Source organism: Oculina patagonica, chromosome 12 (assembly GCF_052425735.1).
Source record: "Oculina patagonica isolate OP01 chromosome 12, crgOcupat, whole genome shotgun sequence".
In the NCBI taxonomy this organism is placed as follows: domain Eukaryota; kingdom Metazoa; phylum Cnidaria; class Anthozoa; order Scleractinia; family Oculinidae; genus Oculina; species Oculina patagonica.
Genome location: NC_135769.1, coordinates 33399267 through 33426512, shown reverse-complemented (window position 1 = coordinate 33426512; position 27246 = coordinate 33399267). Strand labels below are relative to the sequence as shown.

The 27246-nt window shown below is 32.3% G+C and overlaps 1 protein-coding gene across 1 annotated transcript; it reads right to left on the bottom strand.

The window, feature by feature from the left end:
* Positions 1–1326: 1326 nt before the first annotated feature.
* Positions 1327–26935, bottom strand: LOC144631433 (dual specificity mitogen-activated protein kinase kinase 6-like). Its single transcript, XM_078489860.1, has 13 exons — positions 26743–26935; positions 26617–26653; positions 25444–25519; positions 24237–24291; positions 23695–23808; positions 23502–23621; positions 22835–22954; positions 22595–22646; positions 22150–22277; positions 21797–21874; positions 21325–21467; positions 20913–20958; positions 1327–2506 (listed from the first exon to the last, which is right to left on the bottom strand). The coding sequence occupies exons 2-13, from the start codon at positions 26636–26638 to the stop codon at positions 2411–2413; spliced, it is 1050 nt and encodes a 349-aa protein (XP_078345986.1). The 5' UTR covers positions 26639–26653; positions 26743–26935; the 3' UTR covers positions 1327–2410.
* Positions 26936–27246: the final 311 nt, after the last annotated feature.

The following is a 27246-nucleotide window of genomic DNA, read 5'->3' as shown; positions in this document are numbered from 1 at the left end:
AAACTACCGTGTGATGATGAAATGGGGATGGGAGCCTGGTAATCTGGACGAAGTAACTACGGTTGTTTGCTTGCCTTTTTTTAACACACTGGAGAAGGGTTTAGATGGATAGATAGATGGATAGATGGATAGATAGATGGATAGATAGATGGATAGATAGTTTAATTGATATTTTTACATGACAGTCTAAAACTGAATTGCGTAAGAATTTACAAAGATAAAATTATTTAAAAAAACATATATGATACAACTATTAAAATCTATATTAAATCTAACTATATTAAAAATTTGTCATAGAGGGGAAAAAACTATGTTTAAAACGATTGGTTCGAGCCTTATATGCTTGAAAATGACATTGACTTCTTAAGTTATACGTATTTACATTTTCCTGTGGTAAGAACGTATGTAATTTATGGCTACTATCGAGCATGATCTGATTGAAGAGCCCAAAAAGTCTTCTAGTAACCTAATTGTACACTGCAGCGTCTTCAATCCACCTCATTTTCGTTACAAATGCTTCACAAAAGGATAGTCTCACATTCTCACTGAGCTTTCGCCCAAGTGTTTTCTGGGGGTGTGGGTGTGGCCTTACAAGTCGAACACTGCAATTTTATACCCTGATTTCTTGAAACAATTTTCGTTTTCCTTGGAGGGTTTGAGAAACCAGGATTCCACTGTATTAACGCCTGCCTTCGTCAACGTTAATGAATCAATTAAAGCCCAGTATATACTGTATCGCAAAAAGTCTCCTAAGGTCTTATGTAAACTGTGATAGAATTATGGGGTGCACTCAGTGGACAACAACACAACCTTTGAACAACAAAAGGAAGGCATAAATTCATTCTCCAAGGTGTGAATAAACGTAACCAGTGGTTTTTAAGTGATTTTTTTCCAAGTAACACTATCAAACTTGAAAATGACGGCTCGAATTTTTCAAGTTTGAGGCCACTACTGTCCAGACCTATCCGTCCGTAACCAAACTAGTCAAACTACCTTTCATCAATATTCGTGACTAGTAGAGTACGTTTTAGCAAGGCTAGGCCACCATAAGTTACTATCCAATAAATACCAACATCTTTATTGCATTAAAGTAGCACTGAATCATGATGACACTGTCCCTTTACGATAAACAAAAAAAAAATAGCTGGTGGGGCCGTGTGTTACAACGAAATGAAATTCAAAAGATATACACACAAAAAAAAATCAAAAATCGAAATCAGCATGCAGACAAAAAAGAATGACTTTAACAAACTTGGCATAAACTTCTAGGCCTTGCCCACAGGTTTCAGTCCGTTCCCTCAGATAATTAGACGCTGCCACACGGTGTTCCTTCATAATGCAGGTTTTATTATAAATCAAAGTATTTCTGGCTACCATTTCAGGCTAATATACAGTCTACATATACAACAGTGGTATAGAAAAGTCAAGAATTCACAAGACTCAAAATTATGTTAATTTGATCTTTAACACTCCATAAAAACTAAAATTCTTCAGGAGTCTACATTATATTTCTGTAACAATTTTGCATGGTTATAGTCGCTCCTTTCAAGATTAAAAATTAAGCTATACTCTACGAAATAAACTTTAAAGCCCCCTTATCGTATGTCCCATGCACATCAGCTAAATTCAAGTTAAACTAAGTCAAAAGAAAATGTACAGCTATCTGTTATAACGAGGCGCGGGTCTCCTTGAAGTGGCGTTCGAATGTAGACAGAAAACTGGAGGACTTACTGATTTAATTTATACCTGGGAACATTCAAGCCAACACTATGGACAAAAGATCATCATTTCGTTGACATTTAGTTTTTGATGTGAATGGGGCATTTTAAACACACACAAAATCATCTTTACACTCAGTTAAATTAAAAAGTGCTCAGGTCTAGAAAAACCTTGGAAAGTAAAACCTGAGTGCTTCAGCTCATTAAACACCCTCAAATGAGCTGTCAGAAATGTTTATTCCTCATAAGGTAACGCTCAGGGTACAAGCCTTAAATGCAGCATGACTCTGGTTTTAAGTTAAATTATGAAAAAAAATACTCCTGGCACTTGGTCAGTGCTTGAATTTTCTCCCAGTACTTCAGTAGAACTTGAGCCTGGTTTTCACCAGCGACGCTAGCACAGCTGCAAGCAGATTGCAGATTGATGATGACAAACAAAGGCCACATCACAAGAAAGAGATTGTTAACTTTAACTAATCACAATCTAGCACATCTCCTGGGCAAAAATACAAATTTGCTTGTGTAGTAAATTCGAAATCATGTATTATGTAGGGCCTGCCCTAGTCATTTATATCCAGATTGGAAATAAGAAAAGGACTCATTCCCATCAAACAATGATTCTTAGAATGCTTCAAATAAAAGAATATAAATTATTTCTTTGAATTCATTGTCTCTTAAAATTATTGCTAGTATTAACTGGGCTGTTCGAGTTCTTCCAAAATAGGTGTTATCCAACTTTTAGTGTCAAAACTGTTCTCTGTGCCATTTCCTTTAATGAACTCGTGCTCCTGGTGAATAAAAAATGAGGTAAATTTAACTAACTTTAAATGGAGAATAGTCTGGAATAAAAATTGACACAGGGTTTCGACATTTCTGGTGTTCAATGGCACCCCCAGTCTACCTTTTTGTAAACACAACTCAAATCATGAGAAAATTCAGTGAGTGTTTTTTTAAACTTCTGGCATGATGACTAATTGAATGACACTAGTTTCTTTACTCGTGTTCACTTAACTAGGTTCTACTTAACTACATGTGCTGTCCCGCGTTTTTTTCACATACCCCTATAAAAAAAATTTAAATCAAATCTTGAATCAAAATCTTGAAACAAAATCTGAACACAAATCTTGATTCAAAATCTTATACCAAAACTTTTTACAAACCTTGAATCCAAGCGTAGCGTTTTATAGTATTTTATTTTTTAAATGCATGAAACTTTTGATCAAATATAATATTTTATTATATTTGCTCCTTGTCTTTACAACTGATCTGGAAATTAAATCTTTTTTACAGTGCTTACTCCAAAACTGTATTCAACACTTTATCCCAATATAAAATTCTCTTATACTCTTTTTCACACAAATTCTATTGTGCGTTTAAACTTGCTTTGATTTCATTTGATTCAACATTTTTTTCATATCTTTTTTCATCCTTTCTTAAAATGTTTTTTAGCTCTTTTAATTCTTTAAAAAACGATTCTCTTTCTTTAAAAAACAATTCTATTTCTGTTTTTGAATATTGTGTTGATTTATTTGAATCCATACTTATATATATACATTATATAATTTACAGTTCCTCTTTTTGTATTTTGATATTTTTCTAAATTTTGGATACATTGCTTTATCAATACTTTTAAAATTCTATTGTTAAACTCTTTATTAATTCATGCTTTTTCTCGCTTATTGTGTTATGTGCTTCATCCCTTGATTTTTCATTGTATTTGGCTATTGTTCTGTATCGTTTTTTGTTTATATTACAGTCATAATACAAATAATTATCTTTGGTGTTGTCTTTTATCTTTATTTTACCATCTAATTGAGCTATTCTTGATCGCAATTCTTTTTCAGTTTCTATTTGTACTTTATATTCAATCTTTTTAACTTTTTTCTTTATTGGATTCATTCTTATATTTATTAAATTATTTCCGTATTTGGTAGCATATTCTTCGATATATTTACTTTCTACTTTTTCAAGAGATTTTTTATCCTGACATGGACAGTTTACCAATAATTCTATAATCGGATCATGGTCTTTCAATTTATATACTTGGCTGTTTTTATTAGTTAAATGCCATTTTAAACGTGTTTTTATATCCTGACATGTACTGCCAATGTATTTTTTATCATTGTTAAATGAAACTATATATATTTTGCCATCTCTATACAAGCTATTTATTCGTGAATTAATTAGCTCAATATCGGGTTGTTTTCTTATTTTATAAACACTATTCAGATCGTTGTTATTTAGTCTAATATATTCTAATTTAGTAGTCCGCGATAAAGCAGTATAAAGCTGTTTTTTACACATCCTATTAGTATCAAATATGTTATACGGTTCGTTGATATTAGCGCCCTGATATTTGTATACAGTAATACAAAAGCTAGGAATAAAGTTATCCTCAAGTTCTTTTTGGTTAAACCAAAAATCATTTATGTAATATAAAGTGGTTTCTCTTTCTTCCTTGATATCTTCAATTTTGAATTGCATTGTATTATATATATCTTTGTCCTTGATATTTGATGTTGCTATTAGAGGCATATTTTTACAAACTACATAAGATTCTTTCTTGCTATTATAATTGAAATTTACCTTGTAATATTGTTTGTCCTTACAAAAATTTTCACAACAACGTTTATTCACATCTATTCGTGTTTTATTTAGATAACAAATGTTTTTCATTAATGTAGTATCTATTTGTTCAAACTTGTGTGATATTTTACCTTTTTTTAAAAATTTGTTTAGCATTTTGTAAGCAGGTACATCATATCGAGAACAGCCCTTGATATATTTTAATGTTTCAATATTTGGGCACATTTGATTGATAGCAGATGATTTTACATAGTCATATGATATCTGAGATCCGTTTTCCACTGGTGAGCATTGGAAAGAGTCTCCGAACAAAAATACTTTGATATTATGTTTTAAAAATGCTTGATATAACAAGGTCATATATTGGTTAGGTACCATAGAAAATTCATCAATAAAAAGGGTTTTTCCTTCAAGAGAGCTCATATCTCTTCTTTTCCATTCGCAAAAATATGAATCGAAAGTATGGCAATATTGATTTGTTTTATTGATATCGACATTATTTTTGATTAATCTAGATTTGACGTTTTCGATAGCTTTATTTGTATAGCTGAGTACCAATGGCTTGTCCTCTTTAATGACTAAATCGCAAAGTTTTTGTGTTTTTCCTGTTCCAGCTTTTCCATTGTATATGGCTCCCTCTCCTAAAAAATCCTTATATTGTGTCAAATCAATATTATCTCGATACCTCTTTTCAAAGTAAGAAAAACTACTATCAGTCACATATGCTTTTCCTATGCATTTTATATCAAATTTGATATCTTTTTTGTGCTTGAATAAAACTCGGGGATTTTGTATGAGAAATCCATCAGTATTTATTGAAATAATTTTACTCTCATCATCATAGCATTGGTTTAATAGCTTTAGACATTTTAATATAGCCCCTGATATCACGAATCGATTGATATTTGTATAGTCCGATATTAATCGTTCAATCTTAGTCTCTTTGATAAGAAATATATCATCGTAATTTGATATTGTAATATTTCTACTTTCGTTTAAAGCACTAGTCCAAGTGCATAAAATAGTATCAATATCTGATGAAATAAAACCATTGTTTGTTTTGTTATATTTGCGTCCTAAATTACCTATAAAAGCATTTACCATCATTTTTGCTTCCTTTTCATCAAAATTATTGAACATATACTCGATATACCCTTTGAAAGTGTCTGGTTTTAATGCTTTTTTTGATACGATTTTGTATTTTATCTGGCTCTTCGGCATATTTAACATATCGATGAGATATTTTATGAGATCCTTGTTATAAAAACCTGCCTCAATTTTAATTGGAGCATTAAAACATTTTAACATATACTCATCGATATAATATTCTCCATTATCATTTAAATCGTCTTCATAGTCAAACTCTTCGATATCGTCGTGAATCGTATATATGGGAATTGGTGATGAATTGTTTAATAATATGCTTGGATAGCACTTAGATATATCAATAGATACTAACTTCGATATATCTTCGTCTGTTATTTCGTCTGTAGTAGCAAATAAAAGAGCCCTTGGGTAATATTCGTCGAGAATTTGACGTGTTTTGATATTGTAAGATGACTCCGGTATATAACCATTTAATTGTTTATAAAGAGCTGAAGATATGCTTGTAAAACTTTGATTATACCATCTAAAATCATCCGATTTGTATATATCAAACAACTTGTCACATATACTCTTTCTTTCGTCATATTGATTGTTAAGTACATACATATTACGATTGTGATCAATAAAGCCATCCAAAACACCATTATTGTCCCAATGCATGTACTCGACATAGTAATTAGATTTTTTTGTGTATAGGTCTATTGCGATGGCCATTTTTGTATCTTTTGGTAATATAATAATTTGATTTTCACATGTAATTGACTTTATTTCATCTATATTAGTTAATTTTAGTATATTTTCGTGATATGAACTCCATTTGAATTCTGCCATATGTTTTAATAGGTTTTTGCATCTGCCTTGATTAGCTTTTGATGCGGTTATTTTTAAATTTTCATCTGTTATAGGCCACAAATGATGGTCTTTTACTATATATACAAGGCTACAAATACAATCATTTGCAATATGAGATACAAATTTTTTATATTGACTGTCAAAAGCATGAATAGATAACTTTGGATGACAAGCTGAACTCCATTTAATAATTTCATATGTGCTTATTCTTGGACCATCGAGGACGTACTCGTTTATTTCATCTCTTAATCTGCTATAATCATACTTTTTAAATCCTTGTTTGTTTTTAACTTGATCCCATATATAATCTATAACACATGTATTATTTCCATGCTTTTTAATTGGTCTTTGGTCTTTTAACAAGTAGTTTACAAGCTTAAGATTGCCCATTTTGTGTTTAATAAATTGTTTCTTTTTCAATACAATATAACTGTATTTTATGTGTGTAATATGCTCTCCCGATAGCATATTTATATTTGATTGTAAAATGGTATATAAACTGAATTTTAACATGTCTTTATGAGATATATCTTTTGGTATTATTGTTTCAAATGGACCATACGATTTTTGAATTTCGGAATTTAGTATATCATTTATTATTTTTACATCGATAGTTAATGATATGTTGGTGTTTTTATCCATTTTGTTCAGTCTTTCTTCAAATAAAGAAATAAACGATTGTCTGTATTTGTCTTTTGCATTTGATATATTCTGTTCACTTTTTCTTGCAAGAAATAAAGAATATTGCTCCATTTCAGATTCTATAATTTGATCTGTCTTTTTATCTCTGTGTTGTTTTTCGATATTTTGTATTTTATCGTATTTTGATTTGAATAGTTTGTCTCGTGTTTCATGTATTTTACTTAATTTTAGTTCTGTTGTAATGATTTGTTTTATCTTTCTGTGATATTTGATATCATTTATTACATTCTGACGTGTTTTTTTATTTAATAAATCTTTCCATTTATGGCCTAAAGCTTTGGCATCTTTTAAATATTGAGATGATAATTTTTTCAAATAGCTTTGATTTGTTTTATTCATATTAATATTATTAGAGAATATATTTTTAAATAATACGAGTTCTGGTGAGATCGTATTATTTTTTAGCGGGTTTTGAGAGCGTTTTTTGAGAGCGGGTTTTGATAATTTTTTTGTTTTCATTTTTTTTATACTATATGAAATTAGTATTTCTTTAAGTGTTTATAGTAAAATTATTTTTTTTATTTTTTTTAATTTCATGTTTTTGAATAACTAGATATATTTATATATTTAGTCATTGTTAAAGTGCATGAAAGTGTTTTATTGTGTATTGTTATTATCAATTATTTCAAATCTATCATCATCTTCTATTGCTTTGATAACAGCATTTTTGATATGTTTTTTTGACTTCAAATGTGTCCATTTAGCTGCTAATGAACTATCGTAATTACATATATCGCATTTCCATCGTTTATTTAACATATACTTAGTCTTTGAATTTTTGATAGCGTTTATTCTATCAGCGTCGTTATCATACTTTAAATTTCTTCCCATTTTCTCTTATTATACTATAAATGATATTTCTTTATATCTTTTACTATAAATATATTGTGCGTTTAAAAATAACTAGTAATAAAATATTATTGGTTGTCATCAACAACAATAACAGTATCATATCAATACTGTGTAACCAGCCTTATAGCCTTCTTCAATATATGTTACATAACTTGTCTTTATATATGTGACTGTTATAGTGCGTTTAGATATAAACAGATAATTATTTTCTTTAATATATATATAGAATGACTGATATAACATTAAATATCAAACACCTTTTAGAATCTGATCAAAGCTCGAATGATATAGCCTTCATTAATAAAATGTATTGTATTCAGAGCATCCTTAAAACAAATATTTGTATTATTAAAATGCTATCTTCAGACCTGAATAGCAGATCTGAAATATCAAATGAAGACAAAAATCATGTACGTTTAAAGTGTATACCTGAAGACCAGAAAAGACGACGTGGAAGACCTCGTAAAGATCAACATTAAATAAATAATTATTCAGTTTACGGTTTTAGCCATAAGTTATAAATGATTAATGACTAAACCATTGACCGAAAAAACCTGCTGACGCGTCAGCAGGTATTTTAATCTGGTGTGATTTCTATTGACCAATCATATTTCAACAAATTTTACTCAAAAAGTTTACACAAAAGTTTACACAAAAGTTTACACAAAAGTTTACTCAAAAGTTTACTCAAAAAGTTTATTCTGAAATTTACTGCCAAACACAGCTGTGCCGTGAAGTTATGTGTTATATATATATAATGGTTTGTAATTCTGAAATCCACGATGAATTAAAAATTTTAAAAGAACCTATATGCCCTTTATGCGATCAACTATTGATAGAAGGTAACAAGGATGCTGAGCCATGCTGTAGTAAGCAGGATATGTCAAATCAAAACGGTATAAATGTTTGTATTAATTGCGGTTTGGTTCATGGTTCTATTTATTACAATGAGTTCATTGATTTTTATGCAAATATGGATAAAATACGCCGAAAATCGGTATATCATCGGAAGTATCACGTTGAGAATGTTTTAAACGATTTATGTATTAAAAATAGGGTACAATTGACTAGTGATCAAAGGAATCGAATTTATAAAGTGTTTGATATTATCGAATCCGGCGCTATTCCTGTTGTAAACAAAGGTAGAAAAAGACTTATATCAACCAAATTCATAATTAAACAGCTTTTTTTGATGATGAATCTACCTTGTGAATTTATCAAAATTAGCAAAAGCAAGAAAACGTTAGCCTATTATCGATTGTATTGGAATGAGATTTTGTCATTAAATTTTGGCGAAATAAATCGGATCATCCAATAAATTTCTTATCATATTTTCGTAGGTACTTGTCGATTATTGGACCGGTATCTGTCACATAATCGTCAATGTTCTTCATTGAAATTATGACGCTAGACGGATTGTAATCACCGCATCTCATCGTGTTTTTAATTGAGTTGAGTAAATGCTGGTAGCTCTGATATGCATATGTACTATTTTGAATTTTTAAATCGAGATTTTGATGATGCATCCAGCCTTGTATTAAAAGCGCTATTGTACTAATTGCAACCAAACTAACACCTCCTGTAGCAATACTTGATGCAAGGGAGCCGGATGCAAAGAGAATAGACAATGAATTCCCTAATAATTTCCATTTTTTGAAACTTTTAACAGCCTGCTTATAAGCCCAACATTTTCGATGATATGTTTGATAATAAGCTTTCAATTCTATAATTTGTTCTTCAGTCAGTTCGCTTGATATATGGTTCCATGTAAATATGCATTTTCGATGTTTAGTCATATATATTAGTTATATATGATTTTTTTGTTTTATCATTTTGTCATTTTAGCATTGCGCTTGTTCTTTATTGTGTAATACAGCTTCCTTATGTTTTGAATTAATCTCTCAATAGAATCAATAATATTGCTAACCAATTTCACTGTTTTCATATAATTTAGTTAGATAATTTATTCGAAGAAAACATTTTTTGTCTTATCTAAAAATTGGATTTTATGATACTCTTTTCCATTTATCGGGTATGTATTTTTACAAAAACCGATTCTTTGTACAAAGTAATCTGAACTGATTTTAATGTTGGATGCATTGATATTAAAACCAGAAAATGTTCGATCAATACTCATACCATTATTGCATACAGCGATTCTAAATTGGGACCCTATTTTAGTATACCATAGATTCAGATATTTCCCTATATAAGCAGTTCTAATCTGCTCTATATATTCATCTAAATCATATTCAATTTTAATTTTTTTATTCTCAATTTTAATCCAAGGGTAATGAAAACTACTATCATCGCCCAATTTTATAAGAATTCTTTTATTAGGCCCTGCCTCATATTTAAATGTCAGATAAAAGGTAAAGTCGTCAGATCCAGTGATGTTTTCATTTAAATTAATTATGAAACTATTTTTAAAACCCTTTGTTATATCAAAATCTGCTAACAATTTTGTTGGATTAAAGACAAGATTATCTAATCCTAAAACAACAGCGCCGTTGTTATCTGACATGATGAATTTATTTGGATCCATTAAATCGAAATAATATTTCCCAAACAATTCATAATAATAGCTTTTGGGTTGCAATGTTTTGATCTGGTTTTCAAGAGTTAGTTTGAGAGCATTATTCAAGCTTGTCAACTGGCCTAGATTGATTGCATCGTTGTTATTTAAAGCTTCTTTTAAGCCAGTGATGGAATAATTAGACATATTTACAGCTCCCTCGATATATATTTGATCATTCTCCACGCGATATAGTTGGTCATATATGCTTGGTGAGATATTGGATTGATGTGAAGATATTCCATACACTGTGAAGTAAGTTTGTAGTTTTTGATCATAATTTTGATCAGGTTTCATTTTCATAACGATATCAATATAGATATAATTGTTACCGATTTGCTGAGATTTGGTGAATTGGCATATTAATCGAGCATATAGTTGCGTTCCGAATACCTTTGTGCTTATGTTATGAATTGTTTCAATTGAAGATATACCATCGATATGTATAGAACTAGGATCAATATCATTATTTGTCCATATCAACTCAAAACATAAGGTATATTGATCATTGGAAAGAAGATAGAGGTTTAATCCAACTCTTGAACTATAATACCCCTTTGAAGCATCAAGTAGTAATTTCATGTCAATCACCTTTTTGTTAATCTGATGCGGTGATTTGTCAAGGTATACTTCATCTCCTAATTCGATATCGTTTTCTTGACTTACTTGCTCACTGGGTTTTTCCATTATATATTTGAATTTGTTTTCACTATTAACAGATTGAACATGGCTTTGGCTTACGTGATCTTGCATGTATTTGAGAGTAACAACATCATTTAAACTAGATGGTTCCTTTATATTAATTATTTTGTTATTGGCCATGTTAAGATTTGCATTCATATGATTTTTACCGTTAATATCAAGCTTTGTATGAAGACTATTTACCAAGACATTTCCTTGAGTTCTTGTTAAAAAAGTACTGTCGGTATATATTTTGGAAGCCTTGCTCTGAAGGGTATTAGCTAAAATAGCACCTGTTTTCTTCGTTAGAAAAGTATTGTCGGTATATGTTTTATCAGCTTTAAGCGCGTCTCTGGAGTCAATATATTCTTTATTCATTACGTTTGACATATTGCTGTATCCTTGATCAAAATTCGGAACATTTATTATGCTGTTAAACGTTTGTTCATCGTGGGTATCTAGATCAGCTTTATTTTGTATTTTACTATCTATTTTTTGTTCAAGGTTGGTATCCATTAAATCAACGTATTCTTTCGATACTAGACTTGTTTTTTGGTACAATCCATCATAATACGGTTCTGTGTTGTGTATCACTGATTGATTAGCATCAAAATTGTTCCCTGCATCATCTTTTGTCAAACAATTCAATTTAAGATATCCTTTGTTGACACCTGAAGACAAATCAAGAGCATACGAATCGTAATCAGCATCGATAGCTACATCAGCTTGTGTATTTAACCTGAATATCTTTTTGTTATCCATATCGAAATCAGCTCCCAGTTGTTTAAAACCAATTGCAGGTTTTGCACTTTGAGAATATTTGGTATGCATAAAATCATTTTCGTCATTAATGTACCCCATTTTCTGTTAATATGTTAGATTAAATCTTCTCATCGAAATTTTTTGTTATGAATTTACGTGGTTTATCAATATATAAAAAGCTGAATGGGTCTTTAGTTGCTTGCTCGTATAGCTCTTTTGGAATACTGTTTTCACGGCATATCAGTGCCCTCTCATTAGCACTTGGGAATTCGTAAATACAGAAATGCGAACAGTTAAGTCTTATGTCTTTTTTCGTTTTAAAATAGCTTTGAGACAAATATATCACGCTACAGTTTTTATGTCTCCCTTGTATAAAATAATCGATTAATGGTTTTTGATTTTTATCACAAACATAATCGTCAAATATCACGAGCTTTTGATTATCATCATTTAGTTTAGAAACAGGAATTATTTGGTCGTTACTAGCTTCAATAATGTTATAACCAGCTTCATCGCTTATTGGTTGGAACACATTGATAAGATTCTGGTATTTAGACTGGTCTAAATTTTTTGCATATAAATATATTTTATCGAAATATAATAAATTGTAAATCATATGCATTAAAGTATTAGTCTTTCCCATATTACTCGGAGCGCAAAGTAGCATCCGAAAACATTGATTTGGCATGAAATCGTATACTTGTTTAAAGTTCGAGACTATATCGTCTTCAGTGTCATAATTTGGTATTTTCATATCTATATATATCAGTTATATAATATGAAAGACGCCTGAAAGACTGATGAAAGACCGATGAAAGACTTCTGGAAGACCGATGAAAGACTGATGAAAGACTTCTGGAAGACTGATGAAAGATTGATAATAATCTACACTAATATATATAAATGAGTCTATTAGCTTGGCAAAAAATTGCTGATCAAAAAGAAGAAGTTGAAAATCAAATCAAGAATATTAATAATCAAATAATGTCTTCAAAATTGCAAGATGAATTAGGACAAATCAAATTCATAAAAATGTTTAAACCATTAACATCTCGTCTCGACACACAAATTGAAGCAACTAAAAAGTTGGAAAATAAAGGGGTAAGAGAGGGTGATCCTCTTCCACCGCCACCAATTAATGAAACTCAAACAGAAGATGAAGATGAATATGAAATGCCCGATTTTGATCCACCGCCACCCATTGATGAAGCTCAAACAGAAGATGAAGATGAAATGCCCGATTTTGATCCACCGCCACCCATTGATGAAGCTCAAACAGAAGATGAAGATGAAATGCCCGATTTTGATCCACCACCCTCAATAGAACGAAAGAGAAAAGAATGGGATCCTAGTTCGCTCAAAAAGGCTGATCAAAAGGAGTTAGATCGTCAAAGGGAATCTCTCGCCGAAGAAAGGCGTCAGGTTAGTGTTTTATTAGGCAAACTGAAGAAAAGTGGTAAAAATATGATCAAATCTGGTAAATACAAAGGAAAATCATATAATGACCTGTTGGAAATAGATGAAGATTTTACAAACCAAATTGATAGAATTGAAAACCAGTTGTTATTAACTAAGCATAAAATACAACGTATGGAGTACAAACGGGTTCCTTTCTCAGCTTCGGATTTACAGGAAAAATCAAAAAAATTGAAAAAGACCCCCAAAAAAACTAAATATAAAAAAAAACCAACTATAGAGGAATCATTATTTGATAAGATAGATGCTATGAGAAGGGACACAGCGCCTGATTCTGATAGAGAAGACGATGAATGGGAAGGTGGTGGTCTAGCCCATAATTATAAGGCTATTTATTACAGAGACCCTGAAAAACTTATTGAAAAACTGGATTTAATTTGCGGAAGCATTAACGCTGGGAATACGAGTTATGAATTAAAAAACCAAGGTATTACAATATTGGATGAACTGTTAAGAGTAAAAAGAATTACAAAGCGTCTATATGAAAAAATTTATAACAACTATTTTATCTAATTTAAATATATATAATGGAGAAGCATTTAATACTTAGTTCATTCAGGGCGAAAAGACAAGCCAATAATTATAATCAGAAAGCACATGATTTTACAATTTATCTTGACCAGCCTTTATTCCTTGATCCAAATAAAAATTATGAGATGGCACTAGACGAAATAATCAGTATGACGTATAGCTGGTATAATATTTCGGCTTCATTCACCAATAATAAGATTAGATATCGAAAAACAACAGGTAGTGATACAAGTTTTAAAGATATCGTTTTTCCAGATGGCATGTATTCATATAGTGACATTGATACTTTTTTAAAAAATACAACTGGTAAAGATGGTGATGATTATCCATTTTTAGTTACGTTTGATTTATCATTATTTAGAACAATAATAACCATACAGCAAAATTATGAATTAGATCTATCTGTATCAGACTTTAATATGATACTGGGTTTTGATAAGAAAATTTTATCAGCTGGAAGCAACATCAGTGATAAAATACCTGATTTAACAAGGAGCGTTGATATGATATGTATTCATTGTGATTTAACTCACCGATCATTGACAGATGAATCAAAAGATGTATTATTTTGTTTTAGTATCATAGCACAAGGAATTCGTAGATCTTTTCCTTTTACTATTGAACCGAGAAGGTTGAAATTTTCACCAATTAATAAAAATAGTATTGATTCAATCAGACTATATATAACCGATTCGTATAATCGTCCCATTGATTTAAATGAAATCGATACGGCGTTTCATATCGTTATCAAAGAGGTGAATTAATCTAAACTAATAATATAAAATGAATCGAGTATACGAATGGTCAAAATTTTATAACCCTAAAAAAGGTTTATATCAATATCGTCATAAAGGATCAGGTTTAATAACTAATGATTTAGAAAATATCGGACAATATGCTAAAAAAATGGTAAAATATCTCAATAAATCACCAATAATCAAAGCACAAAAGAAAAGTTTAAAATCCGTGTTAAATAGAAGTGAAAAAGCTGGTGATCTTATTTTGAAACGATTAGCACAATTGAAGTAAATTATCTAATCTAATAATATAAATGAGTTTCAGAAGCATAGAAAATGTTGAAAAAGTTGATTATCTCCGATTCAATCTGCAAACACCCATTATTCGACCTGCAAATGGGCTATATCAGGAAAAAACAGGGTATATATTCAATATGACTGATAGGTCTAGTTGGTTTGATTGGTATAATGGGTATTTTATCGTGAAATATAAACTTGAGAAAAAGGCTGATGGATCGAACATTGCGGTCAATGCTCTAGAAACACCTGCGCTAACGTCAACGATAAATGATAGTACCAGTATTATAAATCACATTATGATAACTTCAGGAGGTAAAAAACCTTACGATGGTAATGACCTGCATAAAATCTGTTTCATAAAAGGATTGCTTGAATTTTCTGATGACTATAGTCGTACAGTAGCTACCAATTTCAATTGGTATCTCGACGATAGAGCTGTATTAGCTGGCGATTTAAGAACAGCCCCAAAAGTAGGAGCAATTAAAAGAGCTGAATTGTGTTCACAATCAAAAGACGTATACGCAATCATTCCGTTAAATAGGTTTTCAATTTTTCAAGAACTCCGCGATAAAATGATACCACCAATGCAAATCGAACTAAACATAACACTAAATGATGATAGAGAATTTATTTATAGAGTTGCTGGGGATGAAACACGATATGTTGTTCAAGATTTTCAGTTATGGCTACCGCGTTTAAACTTTACATCAGCAGGACAAAAATTAGTGAATAGTAGTTTTTTAACAGCAACAAAATGGACATATTTAAGAGAATTTATTAAACATTCATCGCCAACAACTGCTATTTCTGGGATATATCAAATTACACCAGCTATTAAAAATGCAAAACATGTTTTTGTATATCTGCAAAGAAACAAGTCAAATAATGAATTAGAAAACCCCTTTATTTTTGATACTTTTAAAATAAATGCGGGTGATAATGCATGTACACTATCTACCTGTCGATTGCAACTTGGAAATTCATATTTTACTCCAGAACTAGAGTATGATTGTGATTTTAAACCAAGATTATATAATGACATTCAAGAATATGCATTCAGAACCAACGACTACAATACAGGAACTCAGTTAAATTTACAAAATTATTCTGAATTATTTCCTGTTATCTATTTCGATTTAAGAAATCATAAGGAATCGGTTACTGATGATCCAAAACAGTTATTGTTTCATTACAGATTGAATGTACAAGCTACTGACGATTATATGATATACGCTGTAGTTCTTTATGAAGAAAAAATTGTAATTGACAAAATTGGGAATGAACTTATTTTTATGTAATATTTAATCTAACACTATTATATATAGAGCAAGACTATGAGCACAAAATATATTTCAGCATATATTCATTTAACAGAAGGCCAAATGAAAAAGCTAGCCAGAGCAATCAAAAATTCAAGTGAAGTGAGTTTATTGATTGATAAGCATCAGATCAAAAAGAAGGGTAATACTGAGTTATACCTTACAAAAAGACAAATAACACGGCACAATAAAGTAAAAAGTGAAGGAAAAGGCATTACACTGACTTTATCTAAAGCCCAAATAAGTAAAATGCGAAGGGATATGATTGGAAAAGGAATTCAAGTCACTCCCCCTCAAGGAGGGACAGGAATGCAAATAGAATACCCTTATTATTCACCACAAAGACCAAAAAATGGTGGCAAAATCAAACTACCAAGTAAGAAAGATGTATTATCTTACAGATCTCCTCCAGTAATAGGATCATGGGGTGAATATGATAAATTTCTTAGAACAGGTGGATTAGTGCTTCCAAAAAAAAAAAATCTTAAAACCGAAAAGAAAGTAATAAAGCCAACATTCCATAAGAATATACCGATGAGTAATTTTGATCTAATAAAATGGTGCAGATATTTAAGCATCCCAATTAGTGATGTTTTGTCAAGGGATAAAAGAGTACCACATAACCATAAACAAGCATTATTTATTTACAATCTTGAACCATCTTATATGAGCGGTAGCCATTGGGTTGCAACTTATGTAAAAGATATGGTAATCAATTATTTTGATAGTTTTGGTATGCCTCCATTTCAAGAAATAGTCGATCACGCAAAAAAGAAGAATTTAACATTGATACATCAAAACAATCAGATACAGAATATAAATACAACCACATGCGGATACTTCTCTTTATACTTTCTCAACGAAATGAATAAGGGAAATTCGTATTATAATTTATTAAAAGTGTTTGACATATATGACACAATGAATAATGAAAAATTCATTCAACATTATTTCAGAAATATATAACTCATATATATACAATGACTAAAACGTATTGCGTACGTGAAAAAAGACAAACTAATTCAGTTCCTAGTTCTGAAAAATATGTGAGAACAAAAAACAATCGTTTATTGCTCAAATCAAAATGCGCTTCTTGTGGTATTACTAAAACCCGTTTTGTTAGTGAGAAAAAAGGGCGTGGAGTAGGTGAAACGATTAACAAAAAGGTCGGCGAAAAGATTCCAGGGTTTCAACAGGCTCAAGACTTAGCATCGGCTATCATGGCAGTTACCGGAGGTGATAAAGATCTATTTAAAAAATATTGGCGCGGTGACTTTGCTAAAGGTATATTTAATAAAAAAGCGGGATTCAGACATCTAATTTTTGGAAGCCCGCTGGTGCATATGCACATGAAAAATTTAATCCATCATGTAATTACACAGAATATAAAAACGGCAAATGGATTAATCATTATTGTGATTAATATCTAACATATAATATATATGTGCCTGTCATACTGCGTTTCATGTAATAAAAAAACAAATTCAATCAATACTAAAAAAGTAAAAGCAAAGAATGGCCGACTTATGGAAAAATCAATTTGCTCAATCTGTAAAAACAAAAAGAGTAAATTCATCAAAGGTGAAGGTATCGATATCCATAAAGCTATTTTAAAAGTAGCACCAAAAAAGGGTTTTGTAATGCCTGGTCATCGGTATACAGGTCCTGGTAATCCTTTAGAGAAACAGGTAAAGTGGGATCAAAAAACAGGTAAAATACTGGAGATATATGAAAAACCAACAGGAAAAACAGATGCCGTCAGCATGCAACATGATGTAGATTACAGCGTATGTGCAAATAAATCCTCAAAAGATCAAGTAAAGTGTAAAAATGAAGCAGACAGGAAAATGGTTAAATCCTTAGACGCAATACCATGGAAAGACAGGCAATGGGGACATGCTTTGGCTCGAAATATAATAGCTGGTAAATCAAAAGTAGGTATGGGTATAAAAAAAAAGAAGTCAAAAAACGGAAAAGGCCGTCGAGTGAAGAAAGTTGGCAAAAAGAATTAGCTGATGAGTTACACAAACCAATAAAGCGTAACTTTACTCGACGGCGTGTTATAGTTAACCATATTGATGAAATATGGTGTTCGGATTTGGTTGAAATGCAACAGTTCAGTAAATGGAACAAAGGCTACAGATATCTTCTCATGGTACTGGATGTTTTTAGTAAATATGGTTGGATAGTGCCTTTGAAAGATAAAAAAGGTGAAACAGTAACTCAAGCATTCAAAACAATATTCAAAGAGGGGCGTAAACCACAATATCTTTGGACTGATAAAGGGAAAGAGTATTACAATAAAAATATGAAGGAGCTTTTGGAAAAGAATGGTATAACACTATACTCCACCGAGAACGAAGAGAAGAGTAGTGTTTGTGAACGATGGAACAGGACAATTAAAACCCGAATGTGGAAGCAGTTTACCGTACAAGGCAATACTATGTATGTTGATATGTTGCCCAAATTAGTGAAGCAGTATAATAATACCAAACACTCAAGCATTAAAATGACACCCGTAGAAGCATCGAGGAAAAAGAATGAAGGCTTAGTATATTTCAATTTATACGGTGATATGAAAACATCAAAACAGAAACCGAAATTCAAAATAGGTGATAAGGTTCGAATATCGAAGTATAAAAGAAATATTTTCGATAAAGGGTACACGCCAAACTGGACAGAAGAAATTTTTACCATCGATAAGATACAATACACTAATCCTATTACTTACAAATTGAAAGATCTCAATAATGAAGACATACAAGGAAGTTTTTATGAACCTGAACTGTTAAAAGCAAAACAGGACGTATTCAGAATTGATAAAGTCATTCGGAGGGATTATAAGAAGAAACAAGCTTTAGTGAAGTGGAAAGGATATAATGATGATTTTAATAGTTGGATACCAATGAAGGATCTACAACATATATAAAATTCGTGCTTATTGACTTAGGCATCTTGAATCAATTCTGAGAATAAAAGTTTATTTTATGACAAACGTTTATATAAAAGTTTGTATAAAAGTTTATTGTAATATGATTGGTTAGTTAATATAAACAATAGAACATTCGAATCTATTGTATTGAACCAAATATTATGAAACCATGACAATAATGCAGATGTTTAACCTTGAACTATAAAATATTAATCACCATAATTTTAAAAAAGTCATAAATATATATAAAAAATAACGAATCACAAGAAATATATAACATTAAAAATTTACCATAACTGTCGGTTAAAAATATATAAAAATTTCTAAAGTATATATATAAATGGTTGAAGTTCGAAGATATTTTACTGAAAAAGACAAGATGGATGCAAAAAGAAGGTCCAAGACTTTATATGCATCTAAAAAGGAATGGTTTTGTGTCATTTGCAATAATTATAACTATAAATTATCCGGTAAATGGAGACATCTTTTGACACAAAAGCATATTAATAACAGCATCATTTACAACAAAAAATCAGATTAAACGCACTGTATAAATGATATAAAAAATAATGTATAATAAATATTATAATGACATCAAATTACATCAAAGAAAAATTCGTTGAGATGATGAATATCATAGAAAAACATTGCATTAAAGACAATACACTTTTCTTACAATTAAGTGAAAAGGAACAATCAAATAGATTAGTTAACATTTGTACTGATCTCGGTATTATATCAAATATGATCCTACATAAAAACATGTTCAAAAATCTGATAAAAATACAAAAATATTATATTGAAAATGTAATATAAGACGTTCATTTTAAACGCACTAGAATCCAACTTGATAAAAGGAATAATTAAACGCACTAAGATGCAAGATTTTTAAAAAAGAGTATAAGAGATTTTGAAATAAATTTCAAAAACATCATAAAACTCGGCTTCGCTTGGTTTTCCAGATTGATATTTCAGTTATGATATCAAGGCTTGTTTAAACGCACTGTATCCAAAATTTTGAAAAAGAGTATAAGAGATTTTGATATTTGGTTCCATTTTTAATTTCCATTTTTGATTCCATTTTTTGATTTCATTTTTGATTCCATTTTTTGAATCCAGATTTTGTTCAGTTTTGGAGTAAGCACTGTAAAAAAGATTTAATTTCCAGATCAGTTGTAAAGACAAGGAGCAAATATAATAAAATATTATATTTGATCAAAAGTTTCATGCATTTAAAAAATAAAATACTATAAAACGCTACGCTTGGATTCAAGGTTTGTAAAAAGTTTTGGTATAAGATTTTGAATCAAGATTTGTGTTCAGATTTTGTTTCAAGATTTTGATTCAAGATTTGATTTAAATTTTTTTTATAGGGGTATGTGAAAAAAACGCGGGACAGCACATGTAGTTACTTAAAAGTCATTTATCAGTCTCTGCACAAACTGTCACATAAAAAGTAAAGCCTTTGTCGAGCCGAGTGGCCCATCAGTGGCTGAGCTTATTCCAGTGTCTCTGGTATTAAGGGACTAGGAGTATGCCTTCTCCTCCCTGAATGGGAAGCTAGTCCATCGCAGGGTCCCCCCCCCCAGCATTGGTTTACTCATTTATACACCTGGGCGGACAGTTGCACTAAGAGAGTGAACGTTCTTGCCCAGGAACGAAACATAGTGAATCTGGCATAGGCTTGAACCAGGACCACTTGATCTGGTGTCCAGCACCCTAACCATTAGGCAGAAGTAATTGAATTAATTCAATTTCTACATTGATACATTTTATACTCACCAAGAGCATGACATAGTTTGGTCTTTCATGGTAGTTTTTCTTTAAGCTGCAGATTCAAGTAAACAAATAAACACCCTCAATCAATTCTCTCAGTCCCAAGTTCAGCATCTATTTTTTTCGAAACCATTGTTTCTTCATTCTTTGAACATGCCCAACTGGTATCTGGGAGGCCATGGGTTTGATTCTCATCTGGGACTCAGAATTTTTCTTTGTCCCACACTTGAGACATAATGAACATTTTCATCTTTATCATTATTGTATTGTATTGTATCATTTATCACCAAGCTTAAAATTTGACATCTTTATTATGTAATACACTGACGTATTGTTTGTAGATATTGCAAGTACAGTTACAAGGTGTTTTAATGAGGACATGAAATACTAGTCCACAAACAGCAAACTTAAAACTCACCATTGGGCAACAAAATCTCTGAATTGATCTGAGTGTGGCCCAGCATCAGGGAGAGTAGGTGAAGGTTCATGAACTACTTGTTTCAGCTGTTCAAATGGTGTTTTCCATTGTGTGTAAGGAAATTTGCCTGTTGCAAGCTCTATCTGTAAAGAAGGTGTCAAGTTAGAGTGATGGTTTATTGTACTTAGTTGAGCTGGTTGAAAGGATAAGTAACCAAAGCAAGCCTCGGAAACAGGTCGAGTGCTCTCCTTGCCACTTTGCACGATGGTTCCATAATTACAACTGTATTGGGCAAATAACCTGAACAAAATAGTGTCTTTGATAGTGAAATAAGAAAATGCTATTTAAGTGGAATTATTTTTAAACTCATACACACAGCAGTAATAAGGAAACCCGTGGGCCGTGGGCCTGGTTTATCTGATGACAGGCTTTTGATGTTGATGACAAAGTGCATTTACCAAGACAGTCTTACCATGGTAATTCCTAGACTCCATATATCTGAGCGAATATCATAACCTTTCATGTCTCTTGATGGGTTGATTCTCTCAGGCTAAAAAGGAGAAAATAATTTCACATTTAGCTTTTCCAAAAACTAAAAAATTTCCTTACAACAAGTATGTCTTGGAGTGTTAAGCCAAACAAAGCATGTTCTAAAATTAATGTCATACTGTGCTGTGTACTGTGAAATGCTTGGGGATACTAGCTGTATAAGCTACTTTGCAAAATTCAAGGGTAAACAAAGTGATGATGATGACGATGAGACACAGACAGTCAGTTTTTCAAAGATGAATTGCACCTTGGTAACTTAAGTAACAACTCACTTACAGCCATGTAGGGTTTACAGCCTGCATCAACTGTTTTTGCCAATGAATCCACCAGTTGACCACTGATTCCAAAATCACAGAGCTTGAAATTTCCTTTGTCATCCACTAAAATATTGGAAGGCTTTACATCTGTGAATTGAATGGCATTGAACAATAGATAATAAAAGATTTACTGGATGCATAAAAATGATTGACAGATTAATGATTTCAATTTCTCGCCATCAATGTGGCCTGTTTTCACTAAAAGTCCAGTTGTCATCCTCCTCAGGAACACGGACTCACAAAACGGCTGAAAATTGGGTGTAGGCAATTCACAAAAATTACAGTCAGCCATTTTATTAAAGGTCATTTGGAGCCAGAGAGTTGAATGCACTGTCATAACCGGTGATTACTGCTGGTTATTAATAGTTATTAAACACATTTTTTTATGAGAATTTAGTCCTCACCTCTGTGGATGACTTTCAGTTTACTATGAAGATAATTTAAGGCATGGACCATCTGTAGGCCGGAGAAAATAAAACCACACATTCAAATTAATTTACCAACTAGTGTTCACTATCAATTACTAATGTTTAATAGACCTTTACAAGTCACAAAATCAATAAACAACTGAATGGATAAAATAAAATAATTCAAATAGTTTGAGTTTATTAAAATCAGGAAGTACAAAGGTCAGTATAACTTACAGAAATGGCTATTTCTCGTAGCACCTCCTCGGGCACCCTCCTGCCAGGTGTGGCATAAACTTTTTTGTACAATTTGTCTAAGGATGCTGTCATTAGCTCCATACATATCCAGACATCTCCCTGGTTGAGCAGATCATGAAATCACATTTAACATCATGTAATCGATGATCTTGATAAAACTGATTTAACAGAGCAGTGTCAGACAAAAAAACAGTAACTGCCAAGATTCAGTGATTTCAACTCTATAAGATGACTTTATTAAAAAGGTTGTTGTGTCACATGTGTGTGAGAAATGAAAAGAGTGTGATAAGATAATAAGCTACATTTTTTGTGAATGGTTGTCAATTTTAAAATGTGATGTTTAGGTAAGACTGCTTCAGTCTCTTTCTTTTCCTAGCTTGTGATGTGAAAACATGATTGGAAGTGATGCGAGCCAAATGTGGAAAGGCACAATAAGCAAGAAATATCAAATCCTCTGGGACATATGTCTGAAATGCACAGTGATAGTGAGAAGTCGGCTCAGCAAATTAATAATAGATTACTGATTCTCTCAGACAAGGAAATATGAAAATCCAAAATCCCCTTGGGTGTTGTGGCAGAATTCAATTGCAGTGTTCACTTCTGAGTGGTAAGAAATTTCTAGTTATGTTACAGAAAGTTGACACACCTCTCTAAACAATGCGCCATAAAAATGCACAGTGTATGGGCAGTCAGTCACTCGCATAGAGACATCCAAATCCATTAAAAGCCTCTTCTGCTCTGTTGAGTTTACATTGGCTCGTATTCTCTGTAGAATAAACAACAAAATTTATATTAAACCCTGGCATTCTGAGGACCAACTAATAAGAGCCATAATGTACCTTGACTGCCATTATGTTTCCTGTGGGTTCATGTATCATCTTGTACACATAACCATAGGCTCCATGTCCAAGCTCTTTTATTTCTTTTAAATCTTCTGCATTGCACTCAAATTCCTGCAGTAAATATTAATGACAAATAAATTTTAATTTATTTACAATTTTACTTACTAAAATTGACCTATTGCACAGTGATTCGCTTTCATGTTAGCTAGTGCTGATTGTTTCATTAATTTTGTATTTTGGATCAAATTATTTCTGAAATAAGACAGAGGGAAAGAAATTATTTGAAGGTGAAGAGTTAAGGACTTTAAAATATTTGCTGCAAAATGGGTGAATTATTTTATCAGGGCCATTTATTGTAGATGGGTGTTTTTGGAAAATTTCAGCCAGATCTAAGTTCTCTTTCAGCTGGTGACATAAGCTGGCAGTCGGCTCATAATGACAGCCCTACTGGTAATACTAGTAGAAAGCAGATGGCTGATAAAAACCTAACTGAATAGTAGATGAAAAGTAAAACATTATATATAAATTATCTAACAAACCTTGCCATCAACAGTGAGTGTCTCTTTATCTGTAAGGTTTCTGGGAGGAGTTGTCCTGAAACAACATGAGCAATATAAAATAAGTAAATTACATCGCTATCATTGATCATCATTAGTTTGATGTATACCGTAAAATTCTGGTTATAAGCCCCCCCCCCCCCCCGCTTATAGGCCCATCTACTTGGAAACAAAAAATACATCCGATTACAAGCCCCCCCCCTGATATAACCATAAGCGTACGGGCAATGTTTTGCCAGGGGGGGGCGGTGAGACATTTGCCCAAAAAATTTCGGCAAAAAATTAATCGGGCGGGGACGAGAAACATTTTTTTTTTACTTGGCCTTACTGACACGTTGTCGCCCCATCAGGTGCTGCGAAGGTAAGTTTCAATCTGCACAACGCACTAAATGATCGTTCTGCAGAACACGATGTAGCAGGTTTCACTGCATGGATATGAACCATGTAAGGAAACTCTGAAAACTTATCAAATATATTACGTATTCTCTTGGATTGTCTCCAGCATTTTTGAAACAACCATGTAGCCTAATCCTACCGTGCACACGCTGAAAGCTAGCGCACATTTTCTGCTCAGCTTTCAAAATCTCGCCTTCGTTTTTGTAAAATTTAGCAACGCGGAGAAGCTTTCTTTATCAGGTGTTTAACTGTGACAGATATTTGCAGTACAGTGCCAAACAGTAAAGAAATACAAATAATTATGTATATCAACAAATGAGCCCCTTCACTATTAACGAGAAACTCATCAGGTGCTAAGCAATCACTCACACACCGACTTTTGGTTAAAATAGAAAATATCTATCTCTTCGAAAAAAGATTCTTTAAAAACTGGCTTTGCCCAAATTTCTCTTGCTGCCCAAAAAATCTGAGTTGACCAAAATTTGGGGGGGGGGCTGCAGCCCCCCCTGCCCCGTACGCCAATGGATATAAGCCCCCTTCTGCCGGATGACAACTGGTCTAAACAGGGCTAAATGTTGCTTTATTATGCATTTTTAACTTAAAAAGTAACGTATTTAGATCAACACTCCTGTGGCTCGTTTCGGAACGTTTTTTTTTTATTCTGCTTATAAGCCCTTCCGGATATAAGCCCCTCCACTTATACGCCCACCCAAAAACTCTTTTGAAGTTGTAGAAGCCCAGGGCTTATAACCGAAATTTTACGGTATCTCATTTGATTTCAAGAAGTACTTACGAAGGTGATGAAGTAGGTGATGGATGACCCTTTGAAAAATCAAATTTTGGTCCTTTTGGCTTTTTATGCTTCTTGCCTGTCAGAACAAAGTAAGTCCTTAATGAAAATCTAAACATTGTACTGTGCCTGACCTGAACTTGATGTAGAGACAGCCATATTATTATGCACCTGACATTTTTGTAGGGGGGGGGGGGGGAAGCAGGCAGCTTTACGCTAATTCCCAGCTGACTATAACAATCCCTATTTTTGGCGCATACCATGCTGTGAAAACTATTGGTAGGCATGTGGTCTGACAAGCTTACCCAACTGTTACACAGGTTCTTACCATTTATAGTATTAACACATGTGCGTTATTTTTTCAGTTTTTTTTTTTAGTATTTTAGAGGATGATGTTTAAAATGGGTCAGTTACATTAAAATATATAGCTGTCACATTTTTCAAACTAGGTGATAGTTGCCTGTAGGAATTTCCATTAGTTTGATCTAAGTTCCTGCCAAGTTGAAACAGCTAAAAGCAGGTTAAAGTTTTGATTTGTGTCATCTACTAAACGGCCAAAAGCTTCCTTTACGTAAAAGTCCCAAGTCATTCATTAATAGCCCTCTCTTTCAAGAAAAAAAAAACAGCGAAATAAAACGGGCCCAGCTTTTATTGTTTCTTACGGTAGCTTGTTTTAGATTTGATTATTTATACAGTCGTGTTATGTTCTATTTATATTAATTGCATCATACTCATACAAACACTGCATTTTAAAGCTCCAACAAACGGACACCTGACAATTTTCTGGACTCAAGGATGTCTGCTTACGGGAGGTTTGATATATTTGACAAATCACTGGAAGGTACAACTAACATTTGAACGATTTTCATCGAAGGATGAAAATGAAATTCACACAGCACACTGCATGGTCGCGACCTGAATACATGTATACCGTCATTCAAGCACAAAGCCTACTGAAATCCTCTTTATTTTCCACATCAAACATATTACTAAGCGACTTACCGCTAAGAAAAAAGATGTATCCAGCAAAGAACTCATTAGAAATCAAACAAACATAGGGTTAAACTTGATATCAAATTAATGGACAAAAAATATTTTCACAGGTGGAAATCAGTGGAAATGTGGACTTGAAGAAACCTGAGCTACACAAAAATTGCAGTTGTTTGTTCTTCTTACCTCCTTTGGGTGAATTAGACATGATTTCTTTAGATCTCTGAAATTAAGAAAACGAAATTCAAGTGAATCCCATATTAAACAATCATCGAACATCGAGTCTAAATAAGCTTAAACTCAAGTTTATACCTTCGATCGTGCAAGTCCGTTGGTTTTCTGCAAAGCGCCAAACCGGAACAATTGACAGAGGGATTCCCCCTTACCTTGCCAGCGCTAAGTAACGTAATTTGAAATTCTTGAACATTGTCGTAATCGGAAAATTTAGAACGGGAAATGAACTGTCTTCCTGAGCAGAAAAGCGGGCGGAGCGGGCTCTACGTGAGCCTGCAATGTTACGCCAGCGGTTCATAAAAGTGAACACACAGACAATACGTGGTGTAACCCCCCTTCCTCCTTCCTGAGGGCGATGATATTTATACCTAATCGTACCTTTTTGGTACGCTTTAACCTGCGATCAGGCGTTCTTTTTTCTTTTTACGAAAGCGAGAGGGAAAAAAGAACGCCTGATACATTTATTTAACCGGCCGCCAGCCGCCCTCTAATTTAAATAAACTAATGTGTCGTCGAACTGTCAAACCACTCTTTGTAGTTGGCGGCAAATTCGAGACTCGGATTTCCACAAGGCGTGAAAAA